General features: G+C 36.2%; 2 protein-coding genes across 5 annotated transcripts in view; one reads left to right on the top strand and one right to left on the bottom strand.

Annotated features, from left to right (window-relative positions):
* The first annotated feature begins 1,104 nt into the window (after positions 1-1,104).
* Positions 1,105-22,640, top strand: drd (drop dead). The gene is made up of 12 exons (XM_053744074.2): positions 1,105-1,427; positions 7,437-7,645; positions 12,619-12,812; positions 13,139-13,403; positions 15,215-15,375; positions 15,553-15,721; positions 18,113-18,306; positions 19,332-19,461; positions 20,094-20,283; positions 20,703-20,845; positions 21,747-21,843; positions 22,448-22,640. The coding sequence occupies exons 1-12, from the start codon at positions 1,130-1,132 to the stop codon at positions 22,477-22,479; spliced, it is 2,082 nt and encodes a 693-aa protein (XP_053600049.1). The 5' UTR covers positions 1,105-1,129; the 3' UTR covers positions 22,480-22,640.
* Positions 22,631-25,520, bottom strand: part of LOC128669324 (uncharacterized protein) — an 18,655-nt gene continuing 15,765 nt past the window's right edge. For all 4 annotated transcript variants that reach the window (XM_053744076.1, XM_053744075.1, XM_053744077.2 and 1 more), the window contains exons 5-8: positions 25,077-25,242; positions 24,376-24,563; positions 23,746-23,928; positions 22,631-23,314 (exon numbers count right to left, since the gene is read on the bottom strand). In XM_053744076.1, coding sequence (XP_053600051.1) covers positions 23,129-23,314; positions 23,746-23,928; positions 24,376-24,563; positions 25,077-25,242 — 723 coding nt within the window. In that variant the 3' untranslated portion in view covers positions 22,631-23,128. The remainder of the gene's footprint in view (positions 23,315-23,745; positions 23,929-24,375; positions 24,564-25,076; positions 25,243-25,520) is intronic.

Genomic DNA, 25,520 nt, shown 5'->3' with positions numbered 1-25,520 from the left:
TCTAGCTAGCTATGAAGGTTATATATCCCTTAGTCGCCTATTACGATACCCATGTTAGGATACGGAGTGGTCTTATTCTATGGTTGTACCACACGCCAAAAAAAATTTCTCATATAAACGTTTTCCCGTTTCCTTCTTCAAACATTAAGCGACGTAGCCCAGAATCCGTTAATAAATGTAAGTAAGTGGATAAATGTGCGTGAATGGTCAACAGCAAAAAAAAAACTTGGCTCGATTGACACGAACACAACATAATGTGTCTGCATCAGATTAATCGAATCAGAAATCCCTGAATGCTTTTGCGAAACCTTAAATGCGTCAATTAACATCTTTAAAAAAATTGCCTAATTACATCAAAATCATTTCCATCTTTTTTTTTTATTTTCAATGCCTAACTATTTAAAAGACTTGGTTTTAAAAAAAAACAATTAAGTCCCTACTCCAGTTTCAGACGCTGGAAATAACTTTAGGCAACAAAAAAGGCACTGTGTTTGTGACTGGACGGTATCATTACATTATGAACTTATATTACTGCACGCTACGAGGTCGCTGCACTCTAGACTGCAGTGTAGGCGCATTTTGCACTATGCAACACGATGCTTTATTTTAATTTATTTTTAATATACGTGTGAAGTTTTGTTAATTTATTTTGATTTAGATACCACGAAAGATGGCGGAATAATATTGATGGGTTCCTGTGGGAGTGGCAACAGGCTGCCCTCAACAGAGATATGTGGAATAAGGAACGTGAGGTCTTTGCCCAGCAGTGGGATACCTACGTCAATAGCCAAATTAAATTTTATCTATTAAGTAACATTATTTTGTTACAATCTTCGTGATAGGTACTATAGGTATAGGTTTAACAATTGTCATTTTTCTTTTGCAAAATATTAATATTTTTCGGTTATTGACTCCAAATGTTCACACAATATCTTTCTAATATAATTAAACGGCGTACCAAAAAAAAATTAACATTGAAACTACGATCGTCAATTTTCATCAAAACAATAGCCGAAAATCGATTTCCCAACTCCATTGTCAACAAAGTGACACCCGGTCTTAGCCCGTAGGTCGCCGACTCATAGTTATACCAGCGCTGCGCGCGCGCCCTATCATTGAGTATTCCGCAATGGATGCGCGCGCATGCGTCGTCCTGCTGCTGGCAGCGGCTGCCGCGGCCCGCGACTGCATCGAACTCACCCTCCCGCCGAAAAGCCTCCTCACAGAATCAATTCTAAACGGCACAATATTCAGACTGACCGCGAGAAATGAATCCATCGAACGTTACCCTCAAGTGAATATTATGAACCTTTTCAATCGATTCCCGAAAGTGGTTGTGCCGAGAAACGGGACCAATGAACAGTGCAGGATCGACAGCCAAATGTTTCTGGACGGCCTGGACAACTTAGAGCTTTGGGCGCTGAAAAGTAATATTTTTGTTTATTTTCGTGAAAAGTGCATGCGGGTATTTTGATTGGTGTCTGGTCAGTGTATGTGTTTTATGGGTTGGCAAATTATGTCATAGACACGTGAGCGGCCGATTTAGTAGATAACTTGTTGAGCACAGTCTTGATGTTAGATATTCAATTTTCATAACTTTTTTGGGTAAATAATTCGTCTATACCTATATATATATTTAAGATATGCACTGAAACTTGAAATGAAGAAAGTGTGAAAGAAGATAATATCTAGGATTTGTTTTCTTGTCTGTTATTATCATCACACATATTTTAGTAGACTATTACTGAACAACCCCTCGGTCGCCGGCGACGTCGTCGGTGGCATTTTATCAAAATAAAAAGTGGCCTATGTCACTCTTAAAGGTCTGTTCTATCTCTGTGCAAAATTTCATTAAAATCTGTCCCGTAATTTTTGAGTAAAGTATAGGAATACAAAACTTTGCTTTTTTTAAGATTTTGTTATAGATTTAGATAAGCATAGAAAGATGGATTCAGATAAGCATCGGTGTACAAGCTACACATTTGCAAAACCATGACGATATCATAAAATTGCTAATACATTTGAATCGATTTACAAATTACTCGAAGGCAATTAGTGGCCAAAATTAATAATTTTGTGTCAGTTCCGCGGAAATACGACACCTTATTGGAATTACACATTTTGATGCTAAATATTTAGGTCAGTAATTGAACTATTACGATTGTATCCGTTTCTAAGTGAAATTGGATGAAATCACACGTAAGTTAGAGATTATATTCATATTGAAATTAAAACATGTCACAAATTATTTTAAATATAAAATCTATAGTATATCCATACTAATATTACAAAGGGAAAATATTTGTATTTTGTTTTTTTTTTTTGTTTGTAATGAATAAACTCAAAAACTACTCGGGTCGGTTTTGATGAATCCTTCAGGCGAAACCTTCAGGTTTTTATTATGGTTTTAACCGAGCGAAGCCGGGATGAGCGGCTAATATTTAATATAATTCAATGAAAATTTGTTTCGGTCGAGTTTGTAGGTCCTCGAAAGACCCATTCGGAACAGAATGAAATCCTTTCATCTTATTAGTATATGTAACCTGACTTGATTAGACTTGCTTACTTACTTCTAATTTGAGTATCTTAAAAACCATCCATAATATATAATATTATTATTGCCACACAAATCAATAATCCGTGATTAGATAGATCAAGGCATTAATTTGAAAAGTTAAAAAATTAAATAAAAATAGTTTGCTCCACATTCGCACTACCTGATCTTCCATTATCATATTTAAGTCTAAATAAATATAACAGGGTGGTGTTTAATCCAAATAGATTGCTCGAAACCCCTTGCAAGTAATAGAAGAAGCAAGTAAGATTTGTCAGGATCGTGGCAAGTTTATCCCTAGTCTCTGCCTACTTCACGGGAAATAGACGTGACAATATAATAGGTAAAAAAAAGTGTAAATGTTTATACTTGTTCAGTTTTTATTTGGGTCTTGACTTTCAAACGTTCATATAAACACGATTGGTTGATCAATGAAACTGAAAGTTAGTGCCAGCCGCATGTGATTACACAATACATCATATTCATTATTGAGTAAGTGCTGAACAGTGAACCAAAATCACAAGATTTTGACCTAACTAGCAACGTATACGAAGAGGTGGTGTAATGGTTAAGCCGCCCGCCCGTGAACCGAAAGGTCCCAGGTTCGAATCCTACTCGTTGAGTTTGTATACCAATCTGACTCATGTGTAGTTTTCATCACCACCACTTGGCTTCCGGTGAAGGAAAACATCGTGAGGAAATCTGCACTCTGGTTGATTATCAACTTGTGGTGTGAAATGGAGAAGGCAATGGCAAACTACTCCATTAATAGTGCCAAGAAAGTCGTTAAGTGTGTTTCATTCCACGTAATGACCTCGACCCTCAGCCATGAGGAATAAGACTATGAAGAGAGCAACGAATACATCAAAAATTTTTCTAGCGCTGAAGATGTCTAAACAAATCGGTCTCAGGTTCAAATTTTATTTGTACTATACATTTTTGTATACAAATATGTCTAATGTATACTGTAACATAATACTTTTCATAGACAAGTCAGTCTATGAAGTTTCATTAGGTGTTATGTGTGGTGATATGGATTAATTCTAGTGTATATGTTACTATAAAAGCCCGTATACAGGTAAATCTTAGGTTTTTTCAGAAAATCTTAGGATTTACCGGCATGGGTTGGTAAATGTAAGCATTTATAAAAAAATTAACGATTTTTTCGGGCTTTTGCCATTAGAATACGATTAACAATTAATTAATCAGTGTATTCCAAAAATGGTAATAGTAGTTGTTAATTAATGATATTCTCTCTCTCTCTCTTACATTATCACATTTACCTGTTTGCAATCTCGGCTGTGATGCTCCGAATCCTAGGCCCCGAATAATGAAAACATTTTTTTAAAGATTCCACTGAAATAACGACACCGAACGACAACCCGTTTTCAATGCTATATCCTTTAGTCGTCTCTTACGACACCCACGGGAGGATATATGTTCTAGGACAGGAACCAAAAGTTACAATGACTGACCTAATGAAGTAATTTAGTTTCATTCATGTCTTCCTGGATTCATTTCACTCGGTTTACTGAATGAATGTATGAATATTCATTATTAAAATAAAAAAGATTGCGGTCAGCTCCGAAACCAGACCATGACCTTGTCACTGCTGCAATCAATGTCAACGTAAAGTGAACCCAGCATACAGAATTACTACGCTGTTGGACCTGGCAACCAAAATTTGAAGTAAATTGCAAAATTTTCTTTTTTGTTTAACAGTAGCGACGCCTTCAGATAAGTTTAATACTGTACAAGTGCTGTACAATAACCATCTCACTTTGCTGTACAAGGTTTCACAAAATATATCTTACGACGCATCAAATGCTTGTTTTGATGATCTCAAATATTTTTAAAAGTTACTAGTTTTAAAATAGCATCCATCATCCCTCATGAAATAGGTACCTAACAACAACACAAATGAGACAAAAACTGAATTTGAATATCCAAAAAAACGGGAATTTTGTCACGTCTCGGTTTTTCCTTTACCATGCACCGACATATATACAGATACAAAGCCTAGCTGATGGTAGATTAGATTCTTGCGTCATTGACACACAAGCTAATCAACAGTCTTGTGCCGTCTTCAGGACGCGTCGTGAATGCCGATAAAGGTTGTCAAAAATATATTTTTTGATCAAAGCAAGTAAGGTTCAATGACAGCAGTCTTTTTTGGAAAAACATTATTATTTTCCCTAACAGCCCTACTTTGATGACGACCTCCGTGACGTAGTGTTCTCCACACCCGCCCGCTAACTGGAAGTCCTGTGTTTGATTCCTAACTTTTGTTTGCAATTCTGGGTGTGTTATGGCCGTTTCTGTATTTGTGTCCATCGGACCCGCGATAAAAGTGTGCTTAGTGTGGGCCTTTAAGTGCGTTGTGTAAATAAATATAAATATGTTAGGACAAATCACACAGATTGAGCTAGCCCCAAAGTAAGTTCGAGACTTGTGTTATGGGATACTAACTCAACGATACCATATTTTATAACAAATACATAAGTAGATAAACATCCAGGACCCAGGTCAATCAGAAAAAGATCATTTTCCATCATGACCTGACCAGGGATCGAACCCGAGACCTCTCGGTTCAGTGGCAAGAACTTTACCACTGCGCCACCGAGGTCGAGGATGTGTTGTTTGTGTGGGTTCATGTATTTATTTGATCACATGAATTTATTATTTCAGTAGAAAAAAAAATATCTATCACCGTGTTTCTTAGCTATATTTCAACTAGGTATAACAACTCAATAGGAATGACGAGATAAAATCCTAAAAATTATAATGCCCTATACATACTCAGGCATAATGTTCTTCTTCTGGTAAAATTCTAACTATGTGGAGTAGTTCCGAGAGACAAACATACACTCCACTTTATAATATTAGTGTAGATCAAATTAATTTTAAAATCATCTGACGCGGAGGAAGTCTTGGATATAAGTTGTTTACAGTAATACATTCAAATCCGGCAAAATAGCTAATGGTTGTGACTGGGACCGAAACCCTCGGTGAATTAGTTAAATATTCATGACCTTAATTATTTAAGCGAGACTATTTAAGATTGTGCCCTCTATTTAATGATTAATACATACATTCACACTCTTTAGTGAAAACTGTTTCGTATGGAAATAGTAACATATTTTCTACTTTTCCGTGATAATAGACTAATATTTTGTTTTCTTTTATGTAAAAAAATGACAAAAATTACCTAAATGATTTGAAGATTTAAGAGATATATAAGAAATACAAAAACAATATGCGTTGTTAATTTATCAATTCGGAATCACATACTTACTTGTAATTAAAGTTCAGACTCCTATTCTACTAATTAAATTCTATTAAAAAAAAATATTTGATGTCTATGTGTTATTATTATACATTTAAATGCATGTACTTAGTTTTATTATACAAAGGCGCACTCATTGTAGAAGATTTTCAATATTTTCGATCATGAAACAAAATTTTTGTTTGACAATATAAATATTAGATATGTTACCTATGTTAACTCTTCAAGATTTCGTCTATGTGCCAAAATTTCATCAAAATCAGTCCTGTAGTTTTTGATTATTAGTTACAAACGAAAAAATATTTTCCCCTGATAATATTAGTATTAGTATGGATGACAAAAATCCGACTATTTTACGTGAAAATAAATTATTTCTGCTCCGAAAACAAACAAAGAGACATTGCTACTTCAAACAAGGAATGTTTATCAATATTCAATTTCCGACGGACAATTAGTAAACAATGAACAAATTCACTAACGCAGTGTGAAGTACTTAATAATGTGGACGTTTTTATACTACGGACGTTTACACTGGACTTAATGAGACTAAAGACAGGCCGCCTGTCTGATATATCAAGCCTCTTTGAGAATATTTTTGCCTATTAGCTGCCAAAGTTGTTCTTATCCCTTAGCCACCACGTACGACATTTACAGCAGGACACATACCAAATTGTGTGTGTTTAACCAACTGGAAATGACTAAAAATCATGTATATACTATTTTTATATTGAAGTAGTTATTTTTAGTTACATTTTTAATTGTCTCCGGAGATTATCTTTATTTCTTTTATTCTGAAAATAAAGTAAATATAACTTTATTAAATTATTATTATTATTGATGACATAAAATTTACTTAGTTATTTCCCCTTAACTGCCAGGAAATTAACAAGTTCAACAAGCGAATATCCCATAAGCGTGCCCTTAAACAAAAACAACAATTAATTAACAATTACAGTGAGACACAAAAACATTTATTATTCCGTATCCGTACACACTGGAGCTCTTTGGAATGACAAATGTACCGGCCATATGCGCCTGCGCACAAAGCACGTCACTATTTACCTTCGTGGCGCATTTCGGATGCACCACCGATACACATTTCGCAAATAGACCTGACATAACTTAGTGTCACATAAGGACAGGAAGGAAGGTTAGATTTATGTACGCAATTATTTTGTTACATAGTTTTTATCTATTAGGTTTTTTATAAGGTATATATATCCGTTCTTGTTTTTTGGCCATGGAACCCAAAAATACGGGATGGTACGAATTGTGTGCGATAATTTATATTTATACTATTATATATTATAAAGAGGTAAGCGTTTGTGAGCTTGTATGTTTGGGGTGGGTAATCTCCGAAACTACCGAACCGATTTCAAAAATTATTTCACCATTAGATACATTATCCAAGATTGGTATAGGCTACATTTTATCTCAAAATTCCCACGGGAGCGAAGCCGCGGGCAACATCTAGTGTGAAATAAAGACCATAGACCCAAGTGTCTTATAATAAGTTACCTTAATTAAATTACACACGTGACTGGATATTTAATAATAATATAATAGATAATTTAAAAGTTTAATTCCTTGTTCCAGTGTTCGATGCGACAGCGAAGCCTCCTTCGGGTATCCTGAGCGGCAACGGGAACCAATATGGCGACTTCGACGAGTGCCTCAGCGTCGACGGGGCAGTCCAGGGGAAATACTGCCTTGCTTCTCTCCAGATCACCTTCGACAAAGAGAGATATCGTGAGCTGGATTACCTGATACATAGTGGACATTATATCAGAAGCAATGTTACTGATGTAAGTAGCTATGCAATTTGACTAACATATTTAGCTATATTTTTACTAGTACTGATAGGCCAGTACCCAGTACTTACTTGGAAAATATTACATCACACCTCTTCAGATCCATCTTCGACGATGAAAGATGTAGTGAGCTAGATTGCCTTATTATATAATTAAGTCTCTCTCTTATCTGCGCGTTTTCCTGAGGAAAGATCCTCAGCCATTAATTTTATTTTAGTTCATGTTTAATTACTTCACATAGGTTCATATATTTCATCTAAAGCCGTTCGTAGATTTTGCATGAAAATTTATTATCATTCCAAATATTAACAATTTTCACGTTTCAATTCATTCACTTTCACTTTCATTCGTTCAGTACTTCATTAATTATGTTCAGATAATTTCATGAAATTCGCTCGTTCCATTCAACTGTGCGTTTGTTCTTAGAATCGTCTTCCTTTGATTAATATTAATTGATGTTATCATTACGCCGTTGAACATTTTACACGTGCCAAATGTGTGGACGTGTTTTATATCCGGTCCTGCAGAAATTTCGGGAAATCCTTCCTTAATTGTTGAGCTTGGGACCGCTCAAGTGTTGTCTTTTTTTTTTCTTTCATTTTGCTTTCTTTTTAATTAGAACTAGCAGCCCGTCCCGGCTTCGCTCGGGTTAAATCATAATAAATTATATACCTAAACCTTCCTCTTGAGTCACTCTATCTATTTAAAAAACCCGCATCCAAATCCGTTTCATAGTTTTAAAGGTCTAAATATAGACAGACAACGGGAAGCGACTTTGTTTTATAATATGTAGTGACTAGTGATATTATAAATAGTTGAAGTACATGTGGTTTGAAAATAGCGTTTTAAAAAAATACGTATATATAATATAATAAGTATGTTACCTGTTTTCACAAATAGCATTATTTTGATTGATTGAAAAATGTTTATGGTCAGTAGGTACGCTATATCTTCGAACGTAAAACAGACACACGGAAAATATAAAACGACAGGCAATCAAAAACATTGTTTGTCTGAAGATGAACTAGTACATGTCTTGAAACGTAAAAATTAAATAGATACACAGAAGGAAGCAAATTACAAAAAGCAGATAAATATGTCACGTAGAATGAAAACTAAAGCAAATAATACATTTACTTAGAATGTATGGATTCGTCAATTTACCCTTCACCTAAAATCTCAAAATAGCATAGTAATAAACAATAAAATTCTTCACAAATGCAAATCAATCAATCACAATAAAATGTAAGACTATAAAATGAAGCATGGCGTCGTTAGGAATATGTTTTGTTTTACAATTAGTTTATATTGCGGTTACACTGTATGAGAACATCATACATATATACATATATGTACATCGCACGAGAATAGCGTAAGAAGAATTTTGAATAAGATGATCTGTTACTCCATTCCTTCCTAGCAATAAGTCATTCATTCATTCGTTAATTCATTCATGGATTCATTCATTCATTCGAATACCAAAAGCCTTTTTCTAGATACACTGACTTCAGTACCGATTAAACTCTCACAGTGTAATCAAGCTGCAAAAGCTGTAGACATCACTTTACGTATGTCAGATTTTCATAACTGTATTATTAAGTAAATGTGAAAAAAGAAATCTCACTGAACCTCTGTCTCATCTGAGCATTTTCCCGGTTCCTTCCTTTTGTTTCCACTTTCATTCCTAATTTTTGTCTCCACTTCACTTTCAAATCATTTAACTGAACCGTTTAATTTGCTATCTTATTTTCAGAAATAGTCAAGATAGTATACGTAAGTACGTAAATATATCTATTTTCTGAATAAACATTTTCCTTTATCACGATTGGTCTTGAAATGCTACAGGATTCAACATTGTCAATTGATTCACACAAAAAGCCAAACGGAAACAATTTGTCCATATCCACACCTTAATTTCTGTTCCACGATTATCTGATAGTTGTGTCACGAATGGCTAATAGCTTATTATTAGTGGACATGGCCTTGGGTTATTTTGTCAAGTTTCAGATCTAGTCCTTTGCGTTGCCACGTCAGACCATTGTTCAGACTTTGCATTGGTTTATTTGCTTTGAAACGTGGAACCATAGATTTAAAGTCGTTGCCTATTTGCTGTCAAGGGTTTATAGTCGCTTTCTACGATATCCATAGGAAGTAATTGTGTTCAAATCCAAATTCCATAATTTATACATGTACGTACATCACTTCTTCATAGTCGTATTCCTCATGGCTGAGGGTCGTGGTCATTACGTGGAATGAAATACACACAACAACTTTCTTGGCATTAATAATGGAGTGGTTTGCCATTGCCTTAACACACAAGTTAATAAGAATCAACCAGTGTGCAGGTTTCCTCACGATGTTTTCCTTCACCGGAAGTGATGGTCGATGAAATTTACTACATATGAGTCAGATTTGTATACAAACTCATGTGGCACGAGTAGGATTCGAACCTCCATCCACATACGGGCGTCTTAACCATTACACCACCACCGCTTCTGTACATCACTAATTAACGTCAAAAAATTATTTAAACTATTTAAAGCGCAGGTGAAAAAAAGCGACGCAACAAACTTCACCGCAGCCTTTTCTCCACAGACGTCAACAAATATAGGTCCTTTTTAAATGGATTTGTTATACATGTCACATTCGTTCGCTTTTAAAAAATATAGGTATTATTTTCAAAAATATAGGTCCTGTTCTAAGGCAAGAACCAAATTCCGCATACATATGTCGAAAGACCATGAAAATATTCTTCAGTTTGTGAGAAGAAATTACCCATTCGTAGATTTCGATTATTTTATTCACCGGATCGTCGCCATTATCACATTGCACAACTCACAAAAGTGCAACTATGTCATCGATATTTTAGCTGACTCAAACGAATTGGGTTCGGTTAAACGATTGATATCATGTCGAATGTGCAAATTTTCATATACATATATTTAGGTATTAACGGTCATTTTGCAATGATTTTTGAAAATATCCTCTCAGGCGAATGTAAAAATACATCGTGTTTCTTGAGTAGGATCTAGTACATAAAGACCAGTGTCCCTACAAAATGAATAAAAAACTGAAATGTTCAACTGCATCTCCAGTCTCCAGGGTAATGGACGGCTGAGAGATTATTTACGCGCTAAAGGCGTGGGTCCAGTGAAGCTGATAAAAGCAGCTGGTGAATGTTAATGCATCACATTTCTATCAGTCAATAACCCATACTTAATATTATAAATGCGAAGGTAATAATGTCTGTCTGTTTGTTCCGCTTTTACGGCTAAACCGCTGAACTGATTTATAAAATTTTGTATGCATATAGTTCCCGTTCAAACATATCACAAACAGTTCACACATCCATAGGTGAATGAAAATCGTCCAGTAGTTTTTGAGTTTATCGCGAACAGACAGACACGACAGAGAACTTTGTTTGCTAATAAGTAAGGATTATTGCTTCTGCGAAGATTAATCTTACCTTGTGTATCGCATATATAGATGAGCATATTCTGGGATAGCAGCTTTAAATGACATTTACAACATTCAATTTCATCCCTAGTAATCCTACAGAACTAGTTAGACGGGTTGTAGATCTAGCGGAGATCCAGTTTCGAAGCATTTTAACCTGTTTCAAAAAAGAAGAGGTTCTCGTTCGTCTTCGTCGCGATCTTTTATTTTATTTATGTTACCCAATTACGCGAAGACGGAAAAAATATTTTTAATATTATGATCATAGGACGCCTGAGAGATAAGACTCTTAGATAAGAATGGTATCTGATAAGTACTATACATGTTAAACTAAGTATATTTATTATTTTTGTTATTGTTACCTCTTCACGCTTTATCTACACATCCCATTTCCTTAAGGACATAGGGTAGGTGGGATATTCACGCGGGCGAAGGTGCGCAAAGGCTTTATAAAGGCGTTACCCTTTTTAGACGATGCTCATATCAAATTAAATAGAATTTTGCTACTAGAATTTTCCGAAAATTTCTACTTCAAGGACAGTCAACCGCATTGAATGCTTCAGTGATAACGACGAATTTGCTACTTCTCACTTTGACTGCAACCAAAGATGTCTTTCCCGGTTATTTCCGTTTCCAAAATGTACCCGGGTTATAACCCAATGGGAAGATTGGAAATTGTCCAACCGCACGTCTCTGCACCGGCATCTAAAATTAAGACAAATCTAAAACAATGTCGGACCATACAATCTATAACACAATAAAACATTAGCAAGATCGAAGGCCCCTAGTTATAATTCCTCAGTCGTCAGTCAACATATTTAGCATCAGTCCCCGGCGACATCACAATGCTGTTGCAATTGCGACACAATAGCCCTTGACCAAATACTAACACTGAAAACAAAGACTTATTGAAAATCCAGAAACGATGACTGAGACAGTTTGGTGCAGTGTTGTCGTTGGTTTGTAGAATGCAATTGTAATTTAATCGATTTACATACGACTAATTTGGACGTCAAGAATATATAATAATGATAGTTTTAATATATTTTTACTTTTGAGATTATTCAAATATAATGATCTAAAGATCTAATAAGTTAATCTATTTGTCAGTTATGCCTTCAAAACAAAACCGCTAAACCGATTTTTAATAAACTTTGGTATGCCTATAGTATACGTATAATATATGTATTTTTATACAAATATATGAGGCCTGGCAGAATGGGCAAACCCAAAAAGTGATGTCGTCAAGGAGGGATATGCGTGCCAATGGTCTGACTACTAAGGGCGGCGAAGATCGTGCGAAGTGAAAAAGGAAAAAAATAGAAAACGGACTCTGACGCTTTACTGGGAAAAAAGCGGGAAAACGCTCAGATGAGAAAGAGACAGATATATTCAGTAGCATAGATAAAAGAAATATTAATTTTGTTCTATGTTCAGTACCATAGATAAAAGAAATATATATTTCAGACCAATTGTTATCCAATATTTCAAATTAAATTTTTTATCCCCAGATGGGTCACCGCGTGCCCCGCTACTCTAGCCTGCTCTGGGGGGTGTGCATCCCTAGCTCCTGCAGTAGCTTCGACCTGGAGGAGGAACTGTCCCACAGTCTAGCTGGACTAGGCATGAGGGTCAAGGTTCACAATACCATGTGCACGGTCAAAAACCCCAAACGACCTTATTCTTTTGGCAAGACCTTGTCAATGTAAGTAATTTTCATTCTAAGTACTTACATACTGAGATGGCACAACTAGCTGTGCATATCAGTTAGTCCACGAGGAAAACGTGGTGTGTAGTGTATGTTGAATACCTATAGTTATAAGGTTTATTCGACCCATTTTTCTATTAGAATAGAAGGTAAGACAAGGATTCTAAAAAAATGTTTTGGTTTGTTTTTAATTATTTTTCTTTAATATCTCCTATATACAGACATAACCTACTTACAGTCTTATAATATGTATAGATGGCACACATCCAGTTACATATTGACTAAACTTTTTATTTATATACACACGTCTCTTTTCATTTCAGCACATTTTTCCTAGCAGTTCTCCTACTGCTCAGCTTGGGAACGTTGCTGGATGACGGCAAGGAGGGCGACACAAATTTCGAAAAATTACTCAATGCCTTCTCCCTAAAACGCAACCTGAAGAAAGTTTTCGACCTATCAGACACCCCCACAAGGGTGAAGGGGGTGGATGCTATTAGGGGAGTCAATGCTTTCGCTTTACTAATAGCTCATAAGTCTATGGCGATGGCACATAACCCTTATGTCAATAAAGTTCACTTTTCAGCGGTAAGTCCCTATTATAAAGTTACATACATGGAACTACACAAATTAAATTAAATTTAAGAAACTCCCAATACCGAAGTTGCTGGCATCATCTCATCAGGTAAAAAAGAGCTGACGGTTATCAAACGGCTGAACGCACATTTTCCAAACGTAACTAAGAACACATTCGATTAAATTCTCTTTCATAAAAATAAAAAAACTAGATCAAAATCCCCTCCTGGCGTCGTCGGGGGTTAAAATTGCGGAACGATCGAGGTTGCGATGCAGCTAAAATTTTTAGCACGATAAGGGGGAAACTCATCGGCACCGGTCCATTGGCCGGGCAAATAGCATATAGCTATATCCGAGTAATTATTTTCAAGATATGCTGACTTATACTGAATAGCACAGCTCGTCAAAGTTGAATTATTATCGACGTGATCCCCGCATTACGCATATTAAAAATTCGCTTGAGGTAAAGTGAAGTGCGAAACAGTTCATACAAGTTAAAAACTGGAAAAACTATTGAAAGGGATTTAGAAAAAAATAAAACTAAAATTTGTAACAGGTTTGTGTACAGTCAACAAAATATGATGGTAGTTTTTCAACCTAACACAAATTATCAAGTAATCTGTCTACATTTTAATTTAGATAAATAATAATTATCATAAAAATATTTACAATTTATATCTGCTTCAATCTAAAGGTTTGTAAATTATTTGTACTTAGATATTATAACGGATTAAACTCTTGGATAAATTTAAACGATTTGCATTCCTTAATCCTCTTTCGAAAGCTTTACCAGACTTTCATTAGATTAATTTCATTTATAGTATTTAATTATTAAATTGTAAACTAATTTGAAAGTACGGTCAGAGGAAGAAGCATGACCCCAGAGAATGTTTTAAACTCGTCTTTCGCAGTTAGCAAAGGAATTTAATTTGAAGCTGACTGTATCGATCGCCGCTTCCAATTTTACCGCTATGTGGCGTCCTATGCAGATGCAGCAAAAACTATTCCTCCTATAGGGGGATATGGGGGATATTTTTATTTCAACTACAATTGCTAGAAGTGTAATATATCACTACTGGCATGAAAGAAAACATTGTGAGGAAATCTACATTATGGATGATGATTTATGAACTACTTGATACAGCATGAGCAATGGAGAATTTATATTTAAAAAATGGTAGGCCCTTCTGGCATAATATAGGGACTATGCTGTTTAAATGGGTTTCTTCCGGAAATTCTTCTCAGCAGTGATCGTTCCGAAATCTAGTAGTTTGTAGCTTCATGTAGTCCTAATTTCTAAATAAATGATTTGATTTTGATTTTGATTTTGGAGAAGTCACTGGCAAACCATTTTTTGTTCACATTTTCATTAATATTCCCCATGAATTCGTTGATTAAGTTGCATTCCACGACCTCAGCTCAGTCATGTTGATTACGACAGAGTTTTTTGACGTGTGATCCCGACCATATTCATACCGTGGAAGTCGTACGAAGCGACTAAGGGACACATAGCCTTAACAGCTAATAGGATACAACAATAGCATTCCCAAAGAAGGTGGACGTCAGGCAGTGGGCCGGCTGTGAAATCGCAGCCTAATTATCAAAATTTAATAGTTATTTTTTTACGTAAACTCTAGGCTTTAGAGCGTGATGGCTCCGAATGTAACCGGGAAAACCCAAGGATAAGATAGAGAATTGAAGAGAAGAAGTTTGGTTGGCAAGCTCAGCCTAACCTAGTTTGCTTTTGTCAGCTAAACTTCTTGGGGCCTCCACTTCTATACATATCGTAAGTTCCTCCATTTTAAATATTCTGATTGTTTTAGGTGTTCGGTATGCCCTGGGCTGTCGTCGGAAGATCAGCAATACTTTACACGGACAGTTTCTTATATCTGAGTGGATTTCTGAACGCACACAATCTACTTCAAGATTTGGATAAGAAAGGAACCATCGATGTCAAAGGCCGGCTCCTTGCCAGGTGGTTCAGGTATGTACAAAATAGTAGTATTATCATTTCCTTGGTTCTTGAGAACCAGGTTTAAACTCTTTGACTACCCCGGGTGAAGTAGACAGACACACTTTCGCTTATATAATGTTATGTGTAACATTTAAGCAATGTATGGAAGTATGTATCTTTAATGGATGTCTTCTTCCATTGTTCTAGATTGTTCCCGCTGTTCCTCAGCCTGATGCTATTCTGCACGTACATCCTGCCCGACGTGAACAACGGCCCGCAGTGGAACCTCGTGGTGGAGGAGCACAGCAGGGTCTGCGAAAAGACCATGTGGAAGAGCTTCCTCTTCATCCACAACTACTTCGGCTTTGAGGAAATGGTCAGTTTTTACTATTTTACCAGTGGTACATGTGTGTATTATTTTTATGAACAATTATACGGTTAACACTAAACATTATCGTGGGTTCGATGGATATACAAATACAGAAATGAGCATAAAACACTTAGAACCGCAGACAAACATCTATGATTACAAGAACATATTTGCAAATATTTGCCTGCGCTGTGAATCCAACTAAGAACTCCAGATAACGGACGTATATTGTGCCTAGTATAGTGGTACACTACGCCACGGAGGTCGACGACGAAAATATTGAAGAGATTCTTCTCCACTCTCCGCTTTTGATAAAATGGTCAGTGACAATATTTTGCCGAGCTGGTTTGATTCCGGCGGATATTCACGTAGAAAATATTTTTCCTTTGTGGATGTTGATGTTATGGCATTTTACGTTTGGGTTTATGCTGACGGATTCTAATCTAAAAAGTTCTGTGAGAATTGTATCTTCATTCATTTCTCATTCTTGTAAGTCTATAATAGGCTAAAATTTCTTTGGGGATTTCGCTTCGGATAAGTGATGTAAGTATAAAATATCATCCTAAATTTAATCAAGAATTTTGAATTTTAATGAAATATTTGTTAATTGGTTTGAATTTTAATGAAATATTTGTCATATACATACCCAATCATACGCGAAAAGAATGCGTTTGTCCGTTGTAATGAGCAGACTAGATTTGATAAAATGCATGAATTTTTTTTAAATTCTGTTCCTTGCTTTTTCCCTCAAACATACCTATTACTTGAATCTATCCTTGGAAACAATAAACAAAATATAAAATCTAACATTTAAGATTTAATTTATAAACACACAGCGAGACAAACTATACTAATTAAAAGTCGATCATAAAAGTATCGGATCAAAGAGTTGCGAATCAGACCATTGAGATAATGTAACAATCGTGACATATTAACACTGTTCTTTTAGTTCCCATGCGTTATATAACGTTCTGACGACATTGTTTGGACTAGACCTGAATACATAAGAAAGACAATTTTAATTTAGATTTTTATTTTTATTTACATCATTCCCAGACCAGTCGTCTGCATACCCGAGGCCCACTTTCATCTATTTATGTCGCCAAACAGCGTGCTTGCATTGTTGTGTTCCGGTTTGAAGGGTGAGAGAGGCGGTGTGATTACAGGGTCCACAAAGTAGACGACGCGTTTGTGATATTGCAGGTTTTGATAGGCTACTGTGACCATTTACCATCAGGTGGGCCGCATGTCTGTTTGCTTGTACAAATGAAAACGTAGGTTCGACTTCTACTTGAGACCCTGGGCTCCGACGCTCAACGGCTGTGGAAGAAACCGGGAATACGCACGCTCAAATGCGAGAGATTAGTATAATAGATACATACGACTTATATCTTAGAGTTAAAGTTTAGATAAAATATTTAAGTTTTATTTAATGATCAAGAGAAATAAAAAGTAATTACATGATTGAACCAAATTTATTAAAATATCTCATTAACCGAAAAAAAAACTTCATCACAAAAAGTACCAGATTTTAATTGATATACTCAGAAAAGTTAATTCAATCGTAATGAAAACGTACCACATGATAAAATTAATTTCCATTTCGCGAGTTCATAGAGCTGTTATGTTAATTGAAGTTTAATGAAATTATATGGTTCACATTAAAAATATTATCGTGAAAAAGCATGCTATCAAATTGACGATTTATATACTATTGTGCGAAATGGCAAGATATATACGCGCGGAGTATAGATATAATATATTCTACCCGTGTACCAAATTCCATAACAATCAATCAATCAGAAGATTTTGCATGAAAGACTTAACAATACATACATCCTCACAAACGTATATATATTAGTAGGATATGCGCGTGTACACAATGAAACAATTTTGCTGTAAATGTCCTGGAAGCTCGTTCGGTATCCATATTGCCAAGAAAATTATTCTGGATGGGTTTTACACGACCATGAATCTCAGCCATAAGATAAAACCGTTTAAAAAACGACCTTATAATCTTCTAGCTGTTTACCCGAGGCTCCGCCCCCTTAAATGCTCTCGAGAACAGTTTTTTCTTTATATTAAAATGGGAAATGGGATTGAGATAGTTGAAACAGGATACCCATAGCGAATTAAAAATACACACAGCGCCATCTAGTGTTTTTATAATTAGCGCCACTTTTCGCTAAGCCCACGGGAATAATAGTTTTTTTCCGGGATGAAAGGTACAATATGTCCTTCTCCATACTCTTAATTAATATACAAAATCTCAAGAAGATTGGTTGAGTAGAGTAATGCGTGAAGAGGTAACTAACAAACTTATTTTCGCATTTACAATATTAGTTCGGATATGATCTCGACCAGAAGGATTCAAAAACTTTTTCTTTCAATTTTCAGTGTCTAACCCACACCCACCAGATCGGCATGGACATGCAGCTGTACGTGGCTACACTGCCTCTCATGCTGGTCCTCGCCAAGTCCAGGACCTTGGGTTTGTCCCTCATATTCCTCGTGGCTGCAGCTTCTACTGTGCTGAGATATCTGGCCATCTACTGGTACGATATCAGCATGTTCGTCTATTATGGCATCTCGTGAGTATTTTTTACACATTAAGATTAAAATGATTATCTATATATTTATTTGTTTTATTCATATATAAAATTCATATTTATATTTATTCATATTTAAAATGATTATCTACACTTACTAGCTGCACACAAAAATACATTTTTTATGCACAGTGGCGCCATCTACTTTATTTTGACTTTTCGACCAAATTCTTCTCAAGACTTTCGAGATAAAAAGTATCCAAGGTATCAGCTATCTCAAAACCAAATATCATAAAGTTTTATTAAATTTGGTACTGAGATAGCTATTTGCCTAGCCGTTTTCTTAAGCGATTGTGTAGTACTTGTAGTACTGATATAAAGTGTCTTTAGTTTCCATTTTTTATTATTATTACATTACCTCTATACAAAAATATAATGTAAATAAATGACATATATTAAACAAACTGTTCCGCCTATTTCCTCTAAGGACCTTCAACGTGTATCCATTTTGCTTAAGTATTTGCTGTACCGACTTCCGTGACCAGAGAATTGAATAACAATATAATAATGGTGTATGTAGGTATATTGTATAGCCACTTCAATCGATCACCCATTAGGTGATGATCGATTCAAGTGGGTGTAAACCGACACCTTCAATATTGAAGGTAAATACTATTACTGGTAATTCAGTTTCCCGCCAACAACATGACAATCCGGAAAATTGAGTGTTTATAGATATGGTCTGAAATTAGACGCAACCTTTGTATTTTTTTTAATCCTTAACCTTATCCTTACATATTATGAAACAATGTCCTCTGCCGCGTCTGTCTGTTCGTGATAAACTCAAAAACTACTGCACGGATTTTCACGCAGTTTTCACCAAGTGGTTTTTTTTAGTGTGGTTCCTGATGAAGGTTTAGGTGTTTAATTTATTATATTTTTACCCGAGCAAAGTCGGAACAGACCGCAAGTATGAAATAAATAGTAAGGCCATTTTTATTATATAAATTTTTAAGTTTTATGCATACATAATTAAATAAATAAAATGACAAAAAAAATTATTTCAGAGTGCAAAAGTTACTAGACGCCGCGCGATTCTCGTACATACTGCCGACCCACCGCGCCACCATCTACCTGATCGGCGTCGCCATGGCTTACTTCATGAGGAATAATAAACTGAACTTAGCATTGTCCAAGGTATAAAACACTTTTTCTATCATCAAATACTCAGATTTGTTTGTTTGTATTAACTTTATTGTACGAAACTTTAGTGCTACGTATAGAAGTTATTACGATACATGTAGTTGAAGCTCTTCCTTGACTTCTATATTTGTTCAGAATAAATTTATCTATTTTCGCCTTCGCCCCTAGGCTACGCTCTCATGGGAATTACGAGAAAGATATTCTATTTATGCACTAAATTTTATCGAAGTTCGTACAGTGGGTTTTACGGATTTGAGTGACTAACTTAGACACTTACTTTCGCATTTATAATGTTACTCCTATATATTCAGTTGAACAATTATATCTAGGTACGAATAGAAACTTCCAACAATGCCTAAATATTGATAGGTACTGGCGCGATTATTAATTTCAGATCTTCATTAAATTTGTTACTAAATTGTAATCAAGCTACACAAGGGCAGACTAATAAAATGAGCACATATTAGTAATAAATATTGGCTAATATTAATTTAAAACATTGAATATATTTTAATTATTTTGGAATGAAGCATCTACTGCTACATATTCTAATAATTTACTTTTATTTTAAACTAGCAACTTAAACTTAATTTACTAATTTTTGTGCTTCTCTTCTCATCTAACAGAACCAAGTGAGACTTCTGTGGCTGACTTGCCTGTCGCTGGCAGCAGTCACCATCGTGAGCCCGTACCGCATGGGGCTGGAGGGCTACCAGTATGAACACACCCCAGCCGCCTTGTTTTCTGCCCTCTCCCCGATTTTATGGGGAGTCTTCATGTGCCTCACTCACTGGGGCATTTGCAATGACTATGCAGGTTTGTGTACTTTAACACTACTCTTCTTTGGCGTGTGGTTCCGCCCTACACTATGTATAATACAACTGCTATATATCCTCATGGTAGGCAGGAAATGTAAAATCACACCCGAATCTTTCGAGATTTTAAGGTTAATTTTTTACGCTGACCCCCGAGATTCGCGACGTCACAGCCAGAAGAAAAACGTAAAGATGAAGAAGAGAATACTCCTCTTTGTTTAGTCTTATTAATCAAATCACTTAGAAAAAACTCACTTATCGCAAAAATTCGTTTGGCAAACCGTTTTTCAATATCTTCAACCAACTTCGAGCGAGCCTCATTTTATTTAGTCTATCTTAGTCAAGTCCACGCTGATTCCTGGATTGATTGATCCCCAAAAGATCATAGAATAACTAAACCCGTTTTACGTTAATTTTCAGGTATAGGCACCATATTCATCGAATCACCAGTGTTCAAATTCTTCAACAAGATCGCTTACGGGGTCTACCTGACCCAGTTCCCGATCTTCTTCTACAACGTGGGCGTTCAGAGACACGCGGAGCATTATAATCCTCTGCTGCTTGTGAGTAACCGATCTGACTGATCATTAATAATATTCTACCAAAATAAGTATACATTTAAATTAAAATTTATAATATTTGATAATCTTCGAGTGTTATCCCAACCTGGCAGGGACCACGCCATATCCTTACATGGATACAGCCTTGGTAGTTTGTAGATAAATATAGCATTCCCATGGAACAGAGGAACAGAGGAATTACTCACCGTTCTAACATAATTATTTTCTTTTATTTCCTGTTAAAATTTTTCTCTTTGTTTTTGTTTGTTTATTAATTTGTCATTAGTGATATTAATGGGTACCTAATCTTTTTGTGTAGGTAACTGTCAATTTGTATCCTATTTTTTATTGATTTTCTTTCGCCTGAAACACAGGATTGATCCTATCTCAGGCACCAATATTTAATATACTTTTTCTATATAATGTACTATATTATTTAACCATAGGTTATTTGAATAAAGTTATTATTATTATATTATTATGGAGGGGTCAAAGTCAGGTCGGCGACCATTTTTAAAATCATATCAGAATCTTCAACATACTTAGACCTATTTTTACCCTATCCCCGGGCTTCGCGGCGTTACAGCCCCGAATACAACCGTCATAAAGGTCTTCAACAAGACCCCTTGTATAATTATTTTAATATTCAAAGATCTCTTTGTTCATCACGAAATTTTCAGGTCTTTTGCGCCAGTCTTCTGATGCCTAATTTTCCTGATAAATGTAATTGTGAAACTGGCTGAGGCTGTCTTTCTTTTAAAGGTTTTCTCAACTTTTAGAGGTTACACACTTCGCAAAAAAACATATCTATTGAAAAGAACGCAATTCTTGATTGAGAGGGCAAATCTTTCGTATTTTCTTTCAAAAAATATACCTAATCATTATCATCTCCTTACAACTTCAGGTACACGCGCCAGAGATGATATCCATCTTTTTGGTTTCTATCTTAACCACAGTGACTATTGAGATGCCCTTCAACAAGGTCTATAGGATATATTTCGGTGAGTTGGTTGTTATTTTATCATATTTTTTTTTGTAGTGATGAAACAGTCTAATTTGAATGTACTAAAATTATGATAACGATGACATTTCCTTGGAAAATAGCTAATTGAAGTTGAGATGGTAACAAAATTATGATTACGGCTTGTAAGTCCTTTTTTAGTTATAAGATTATCATTTCTATTTTAATTCGAGTTTCGCAAGATTTATATATTTCAAATATTACTCATTGAAATATGCTTACGAGTATATTTAAAAATAATAATTTTACAGTAAATCCTTATATCAATAAATTAAAGCAACTCTTAAATTACACACACTGTTTATAGAAACAGAGAATTTCCATTAGCCTTTAAAGTATATTGAGGCGTGTGGTTCCCACCTTAAAATAGTCCCACTCGATATCCTCTCGTTGATTGGCAATAAAAGGCCCATCGTAAATAACAGTAGATTCCTCAAAATATATAGGGTTTACCTTTTACACGGACTTTAGGCTTCGTGAGATCAAAGCCGCGAATGAAAAGGAACAAAGTGAGAGATCCATAACCCACTTGAATACAACTTTACTCAGTGGAAAGCCACTTAACACTGTTTTCTCTTTTCCAGGAAAATCGCAGACAAAATTAAAGGACAAATAATGCAACGAGACAAAGACTAGAAATAAATATAGACTGTATATAGCTAGGTTAAGCCAAACATCACGTATCCGCGTATTTAGTATTTAGTTCGACGTTCGACTATTTTTATACCGAGAATCGATTAATTAATTGATGTAAAATAAACGAGTGGTAATAGAAAAGTTGTTTATTTAATTCCTAAACTACTTCAGAACAGTCTCTTGTTTTGATTTATCTAATAATACTAAGCATTATAATATAATTTTATCCTTCTCGAAGTAAACATTATTTAGACGACACTTTGTTCACAGAAACTACAACAAAATATCTGTATACGCCCAAAATAACTTGAACTGTCAGCAAAGTGTAGTCAACTCTTCATAAGTCCCAGCTTCATTTTTCAACCTAAAACTAAGATATAAACTCTTCTAAGCAACATATCTATAATCTGGGACAATCGCAGTTTCTTCAACTTTACTGGAGCTCCATGAAAATCTATTCTTTAGCCATCATCATCTTCTAATCTTCATTAACCATTGGACATTAGAGTCCAACATTAGCCAGTTCTGTGAATACGGGCCTGTTAACACTTCGACGACACGACCATAAACCTTCACGATCTTTGAAACTATTCACTGAAGTCTTATATTGTATATAATTTAAACTCTGGTCAACTTTTCACTTGTCCATCGAGCCTACAGTCCGGGGGTAGAGTGCCAGGCCGGCAGCGGCAGGCGACGCTCCCGTTGGAGTCGCTGGTGAGCCAGGAGTTGTGCGGACACGGGCCCTGCGTGTGCAGCGTGTGGCACGCGCCGCCGAACACCGCCGAGCCGGCGCGGAATGAACACGCTTCCACCTGAAAGAGACGTAAAATAATGTTGTTAACATTCGGGTAGTAACAATCTTTTGTAATAATCTAACATGTTTCAAATGCAATGATAAACTGACGAGCTAACTATTAAAACCTATCGACGATTGCTCGTTTATCGATTAAGGTCTTATGGTATGTCCTCAAAATTGTGAACGGAAGAGTCAAGTGTTTCAAGGCAAGTCATACTTGAGTTTTGTTGATAAGATGCCTTTTAAAAGCGCAAACCCCTAATAGCGTAGGAATACAGACGCCTGCATAATGTCAGTGTCATCACTGATCACTTTCATCAAAGGTGAATCAAAGGTGTACAGTACAATGTCACTGGTAGGTATGCACAATTTAACGTGACACCCACAAATTCAGGCGCCCTCTACTCTTTTCCGCAACACTGATTACTAAAATAGTAAAATAGTCACCTCCTTTCTGGTGCAAGCTCCGTTCCCACAGGCACAGACTCCGTTATGGCTGAGCCCGTCCAGCGCAGGTCGGGCTTCAAAGTCGAAGGCGACCACCTCCCCGCGCGGGCAGGGCTCCGCCGCGCCCGGCCGGTAGCAGCGACGGCGAGACGGCACGTACAGACGGCCGCGTGCGCATGGCAGCTTAAATATACATACACGGTGTTACAAAATACCTATACATATGAAGTGCTAAAGATACGGCACCTTAGGTCGATAAAATATGTTATGTACCTCCTTACGAGTACCCTTTAAAAAAAGGGTTCTCGTAAGGAGGTTTGTTATTGTGGACGCGACTGACAACTACTTTTACACAGACCAGCCTTAGAATATACATGTATACTAGGACCAAATTGAGAGTAGGTAATGTTAAACTCATATTTAAGTATCTCAAGTAATCAGGTCAAAGATAAAGAAAACCATAGACAACGGTCTAGCGTAGCTAAATGAAACGATTTATGTATTTGGACATCATAATTTGTATTTGGACATCTAAAGGACTCCAAACTTTATAAAATCCCGATTTCTGTTGAATAGCTTTAGAGATAAGTGAATATGATGGCCACAACCCAAATAGCAATTATTAGGTACCTTGGTGCACCGTCCTCCTCTGGATATCATCTCGTCACTAGCACAAGGCCCCCTGGTGTACAGTCTGTAGCAAGCCCCATCTGATGCTCGTGCGTGGAACGACTTGCACGTGCACTCTGCTCGGGAGCCCTGGGGTGACACCTCATTGATGGAGAATACGTGGCCCTTGGGACAGGGTCCGATACCATCTGGAAGTTAGGAAGAAGGTAATAATGTTAAAAATAATTGTTACAGGTGACAAGTTTGCAGTGACCACTTCCCATAAAGTGGAACGGTAGCTTATTCAGTACAATATTAAAAAAATGTCCTTAACATTGCGTTTGATACTTACTTAACAAAAGCCATGAAATTTAATATCTGTGCTGGTAAATGGACACATATAACGACCTCGGTGGCGCAGTGGTAAAGTGCTTGTCACTGAACCGAGAGGTCAGGTGTCCTATTCCTGACTATATGTATTTGATACATACATAAACCGTCGTAATCCAGTCTTTAGTTGCAATAATTATGTCTTATCGTATCAGAAATCTCCTTAATGAATACATGCAAGACCGGTACCGCATCAAATCCAATAATTGTGTTGCTATTTGCCTTGCCACAAGATTTGATACATCCAATCAACTGTCAAATTCAAATGGAAGATCTAATTTGTACAGACGACGTTTAATTAGCGCAAACATCCGTAAAATCCTCAACCCCACCTAGCTCATAACAAGCTCCAGTCTCGTTGTGATAATGCGGGAGATGGGGCTCGCACCCACACTTGGACCCTGGTAGGAACAGCTGCCCTCTGTCGCAGGGTCCCCTGGAGTAATGGGCATAGCACCCACCATCTCCTGAGTAGAAATGGGGGCCGTCTGTCGCACACTGAAAAATGGCAAATAAAAATTCAGGCTAGGTCAAATTAATAATTAAGTAATAGCAAATATTTTGCGCCACCTTTTTCTGTTTCCTATAATTTCGGGACACCCGCTAAGAAATTGTTGTGGTTAATGTAAAGCATATCAAACGTCATGATGCCAAATGCAAAATCACCGACGAAACTACAAAAATTTGAAAATTTACTTTTTAAGCTAAGCCCAGGCTTCACGGCGTCACTGTCTCAGATACCAATAACACGCAAATATGAGTGAGAAAAGACAAAA

This window comes from Plodia interpunctella, chromosome 4 (assembly GCF_027563975.2).
Source record: "Plodia interpunctella isolate USDA-ARS_2022_Savannah chromosome 4, ilPloInte3.2, whole genome shotgun sequence".
Classification (NCBI taxonomy): Eukaryota; Metazoa; Arthropoda; class Insecta; order Lepidoptera; family Pyralidae; genus Plodia; species Plodia interpunctella.
This window is presented reverse-complemented; position numbering and strand designations above follow the sequence as displayed.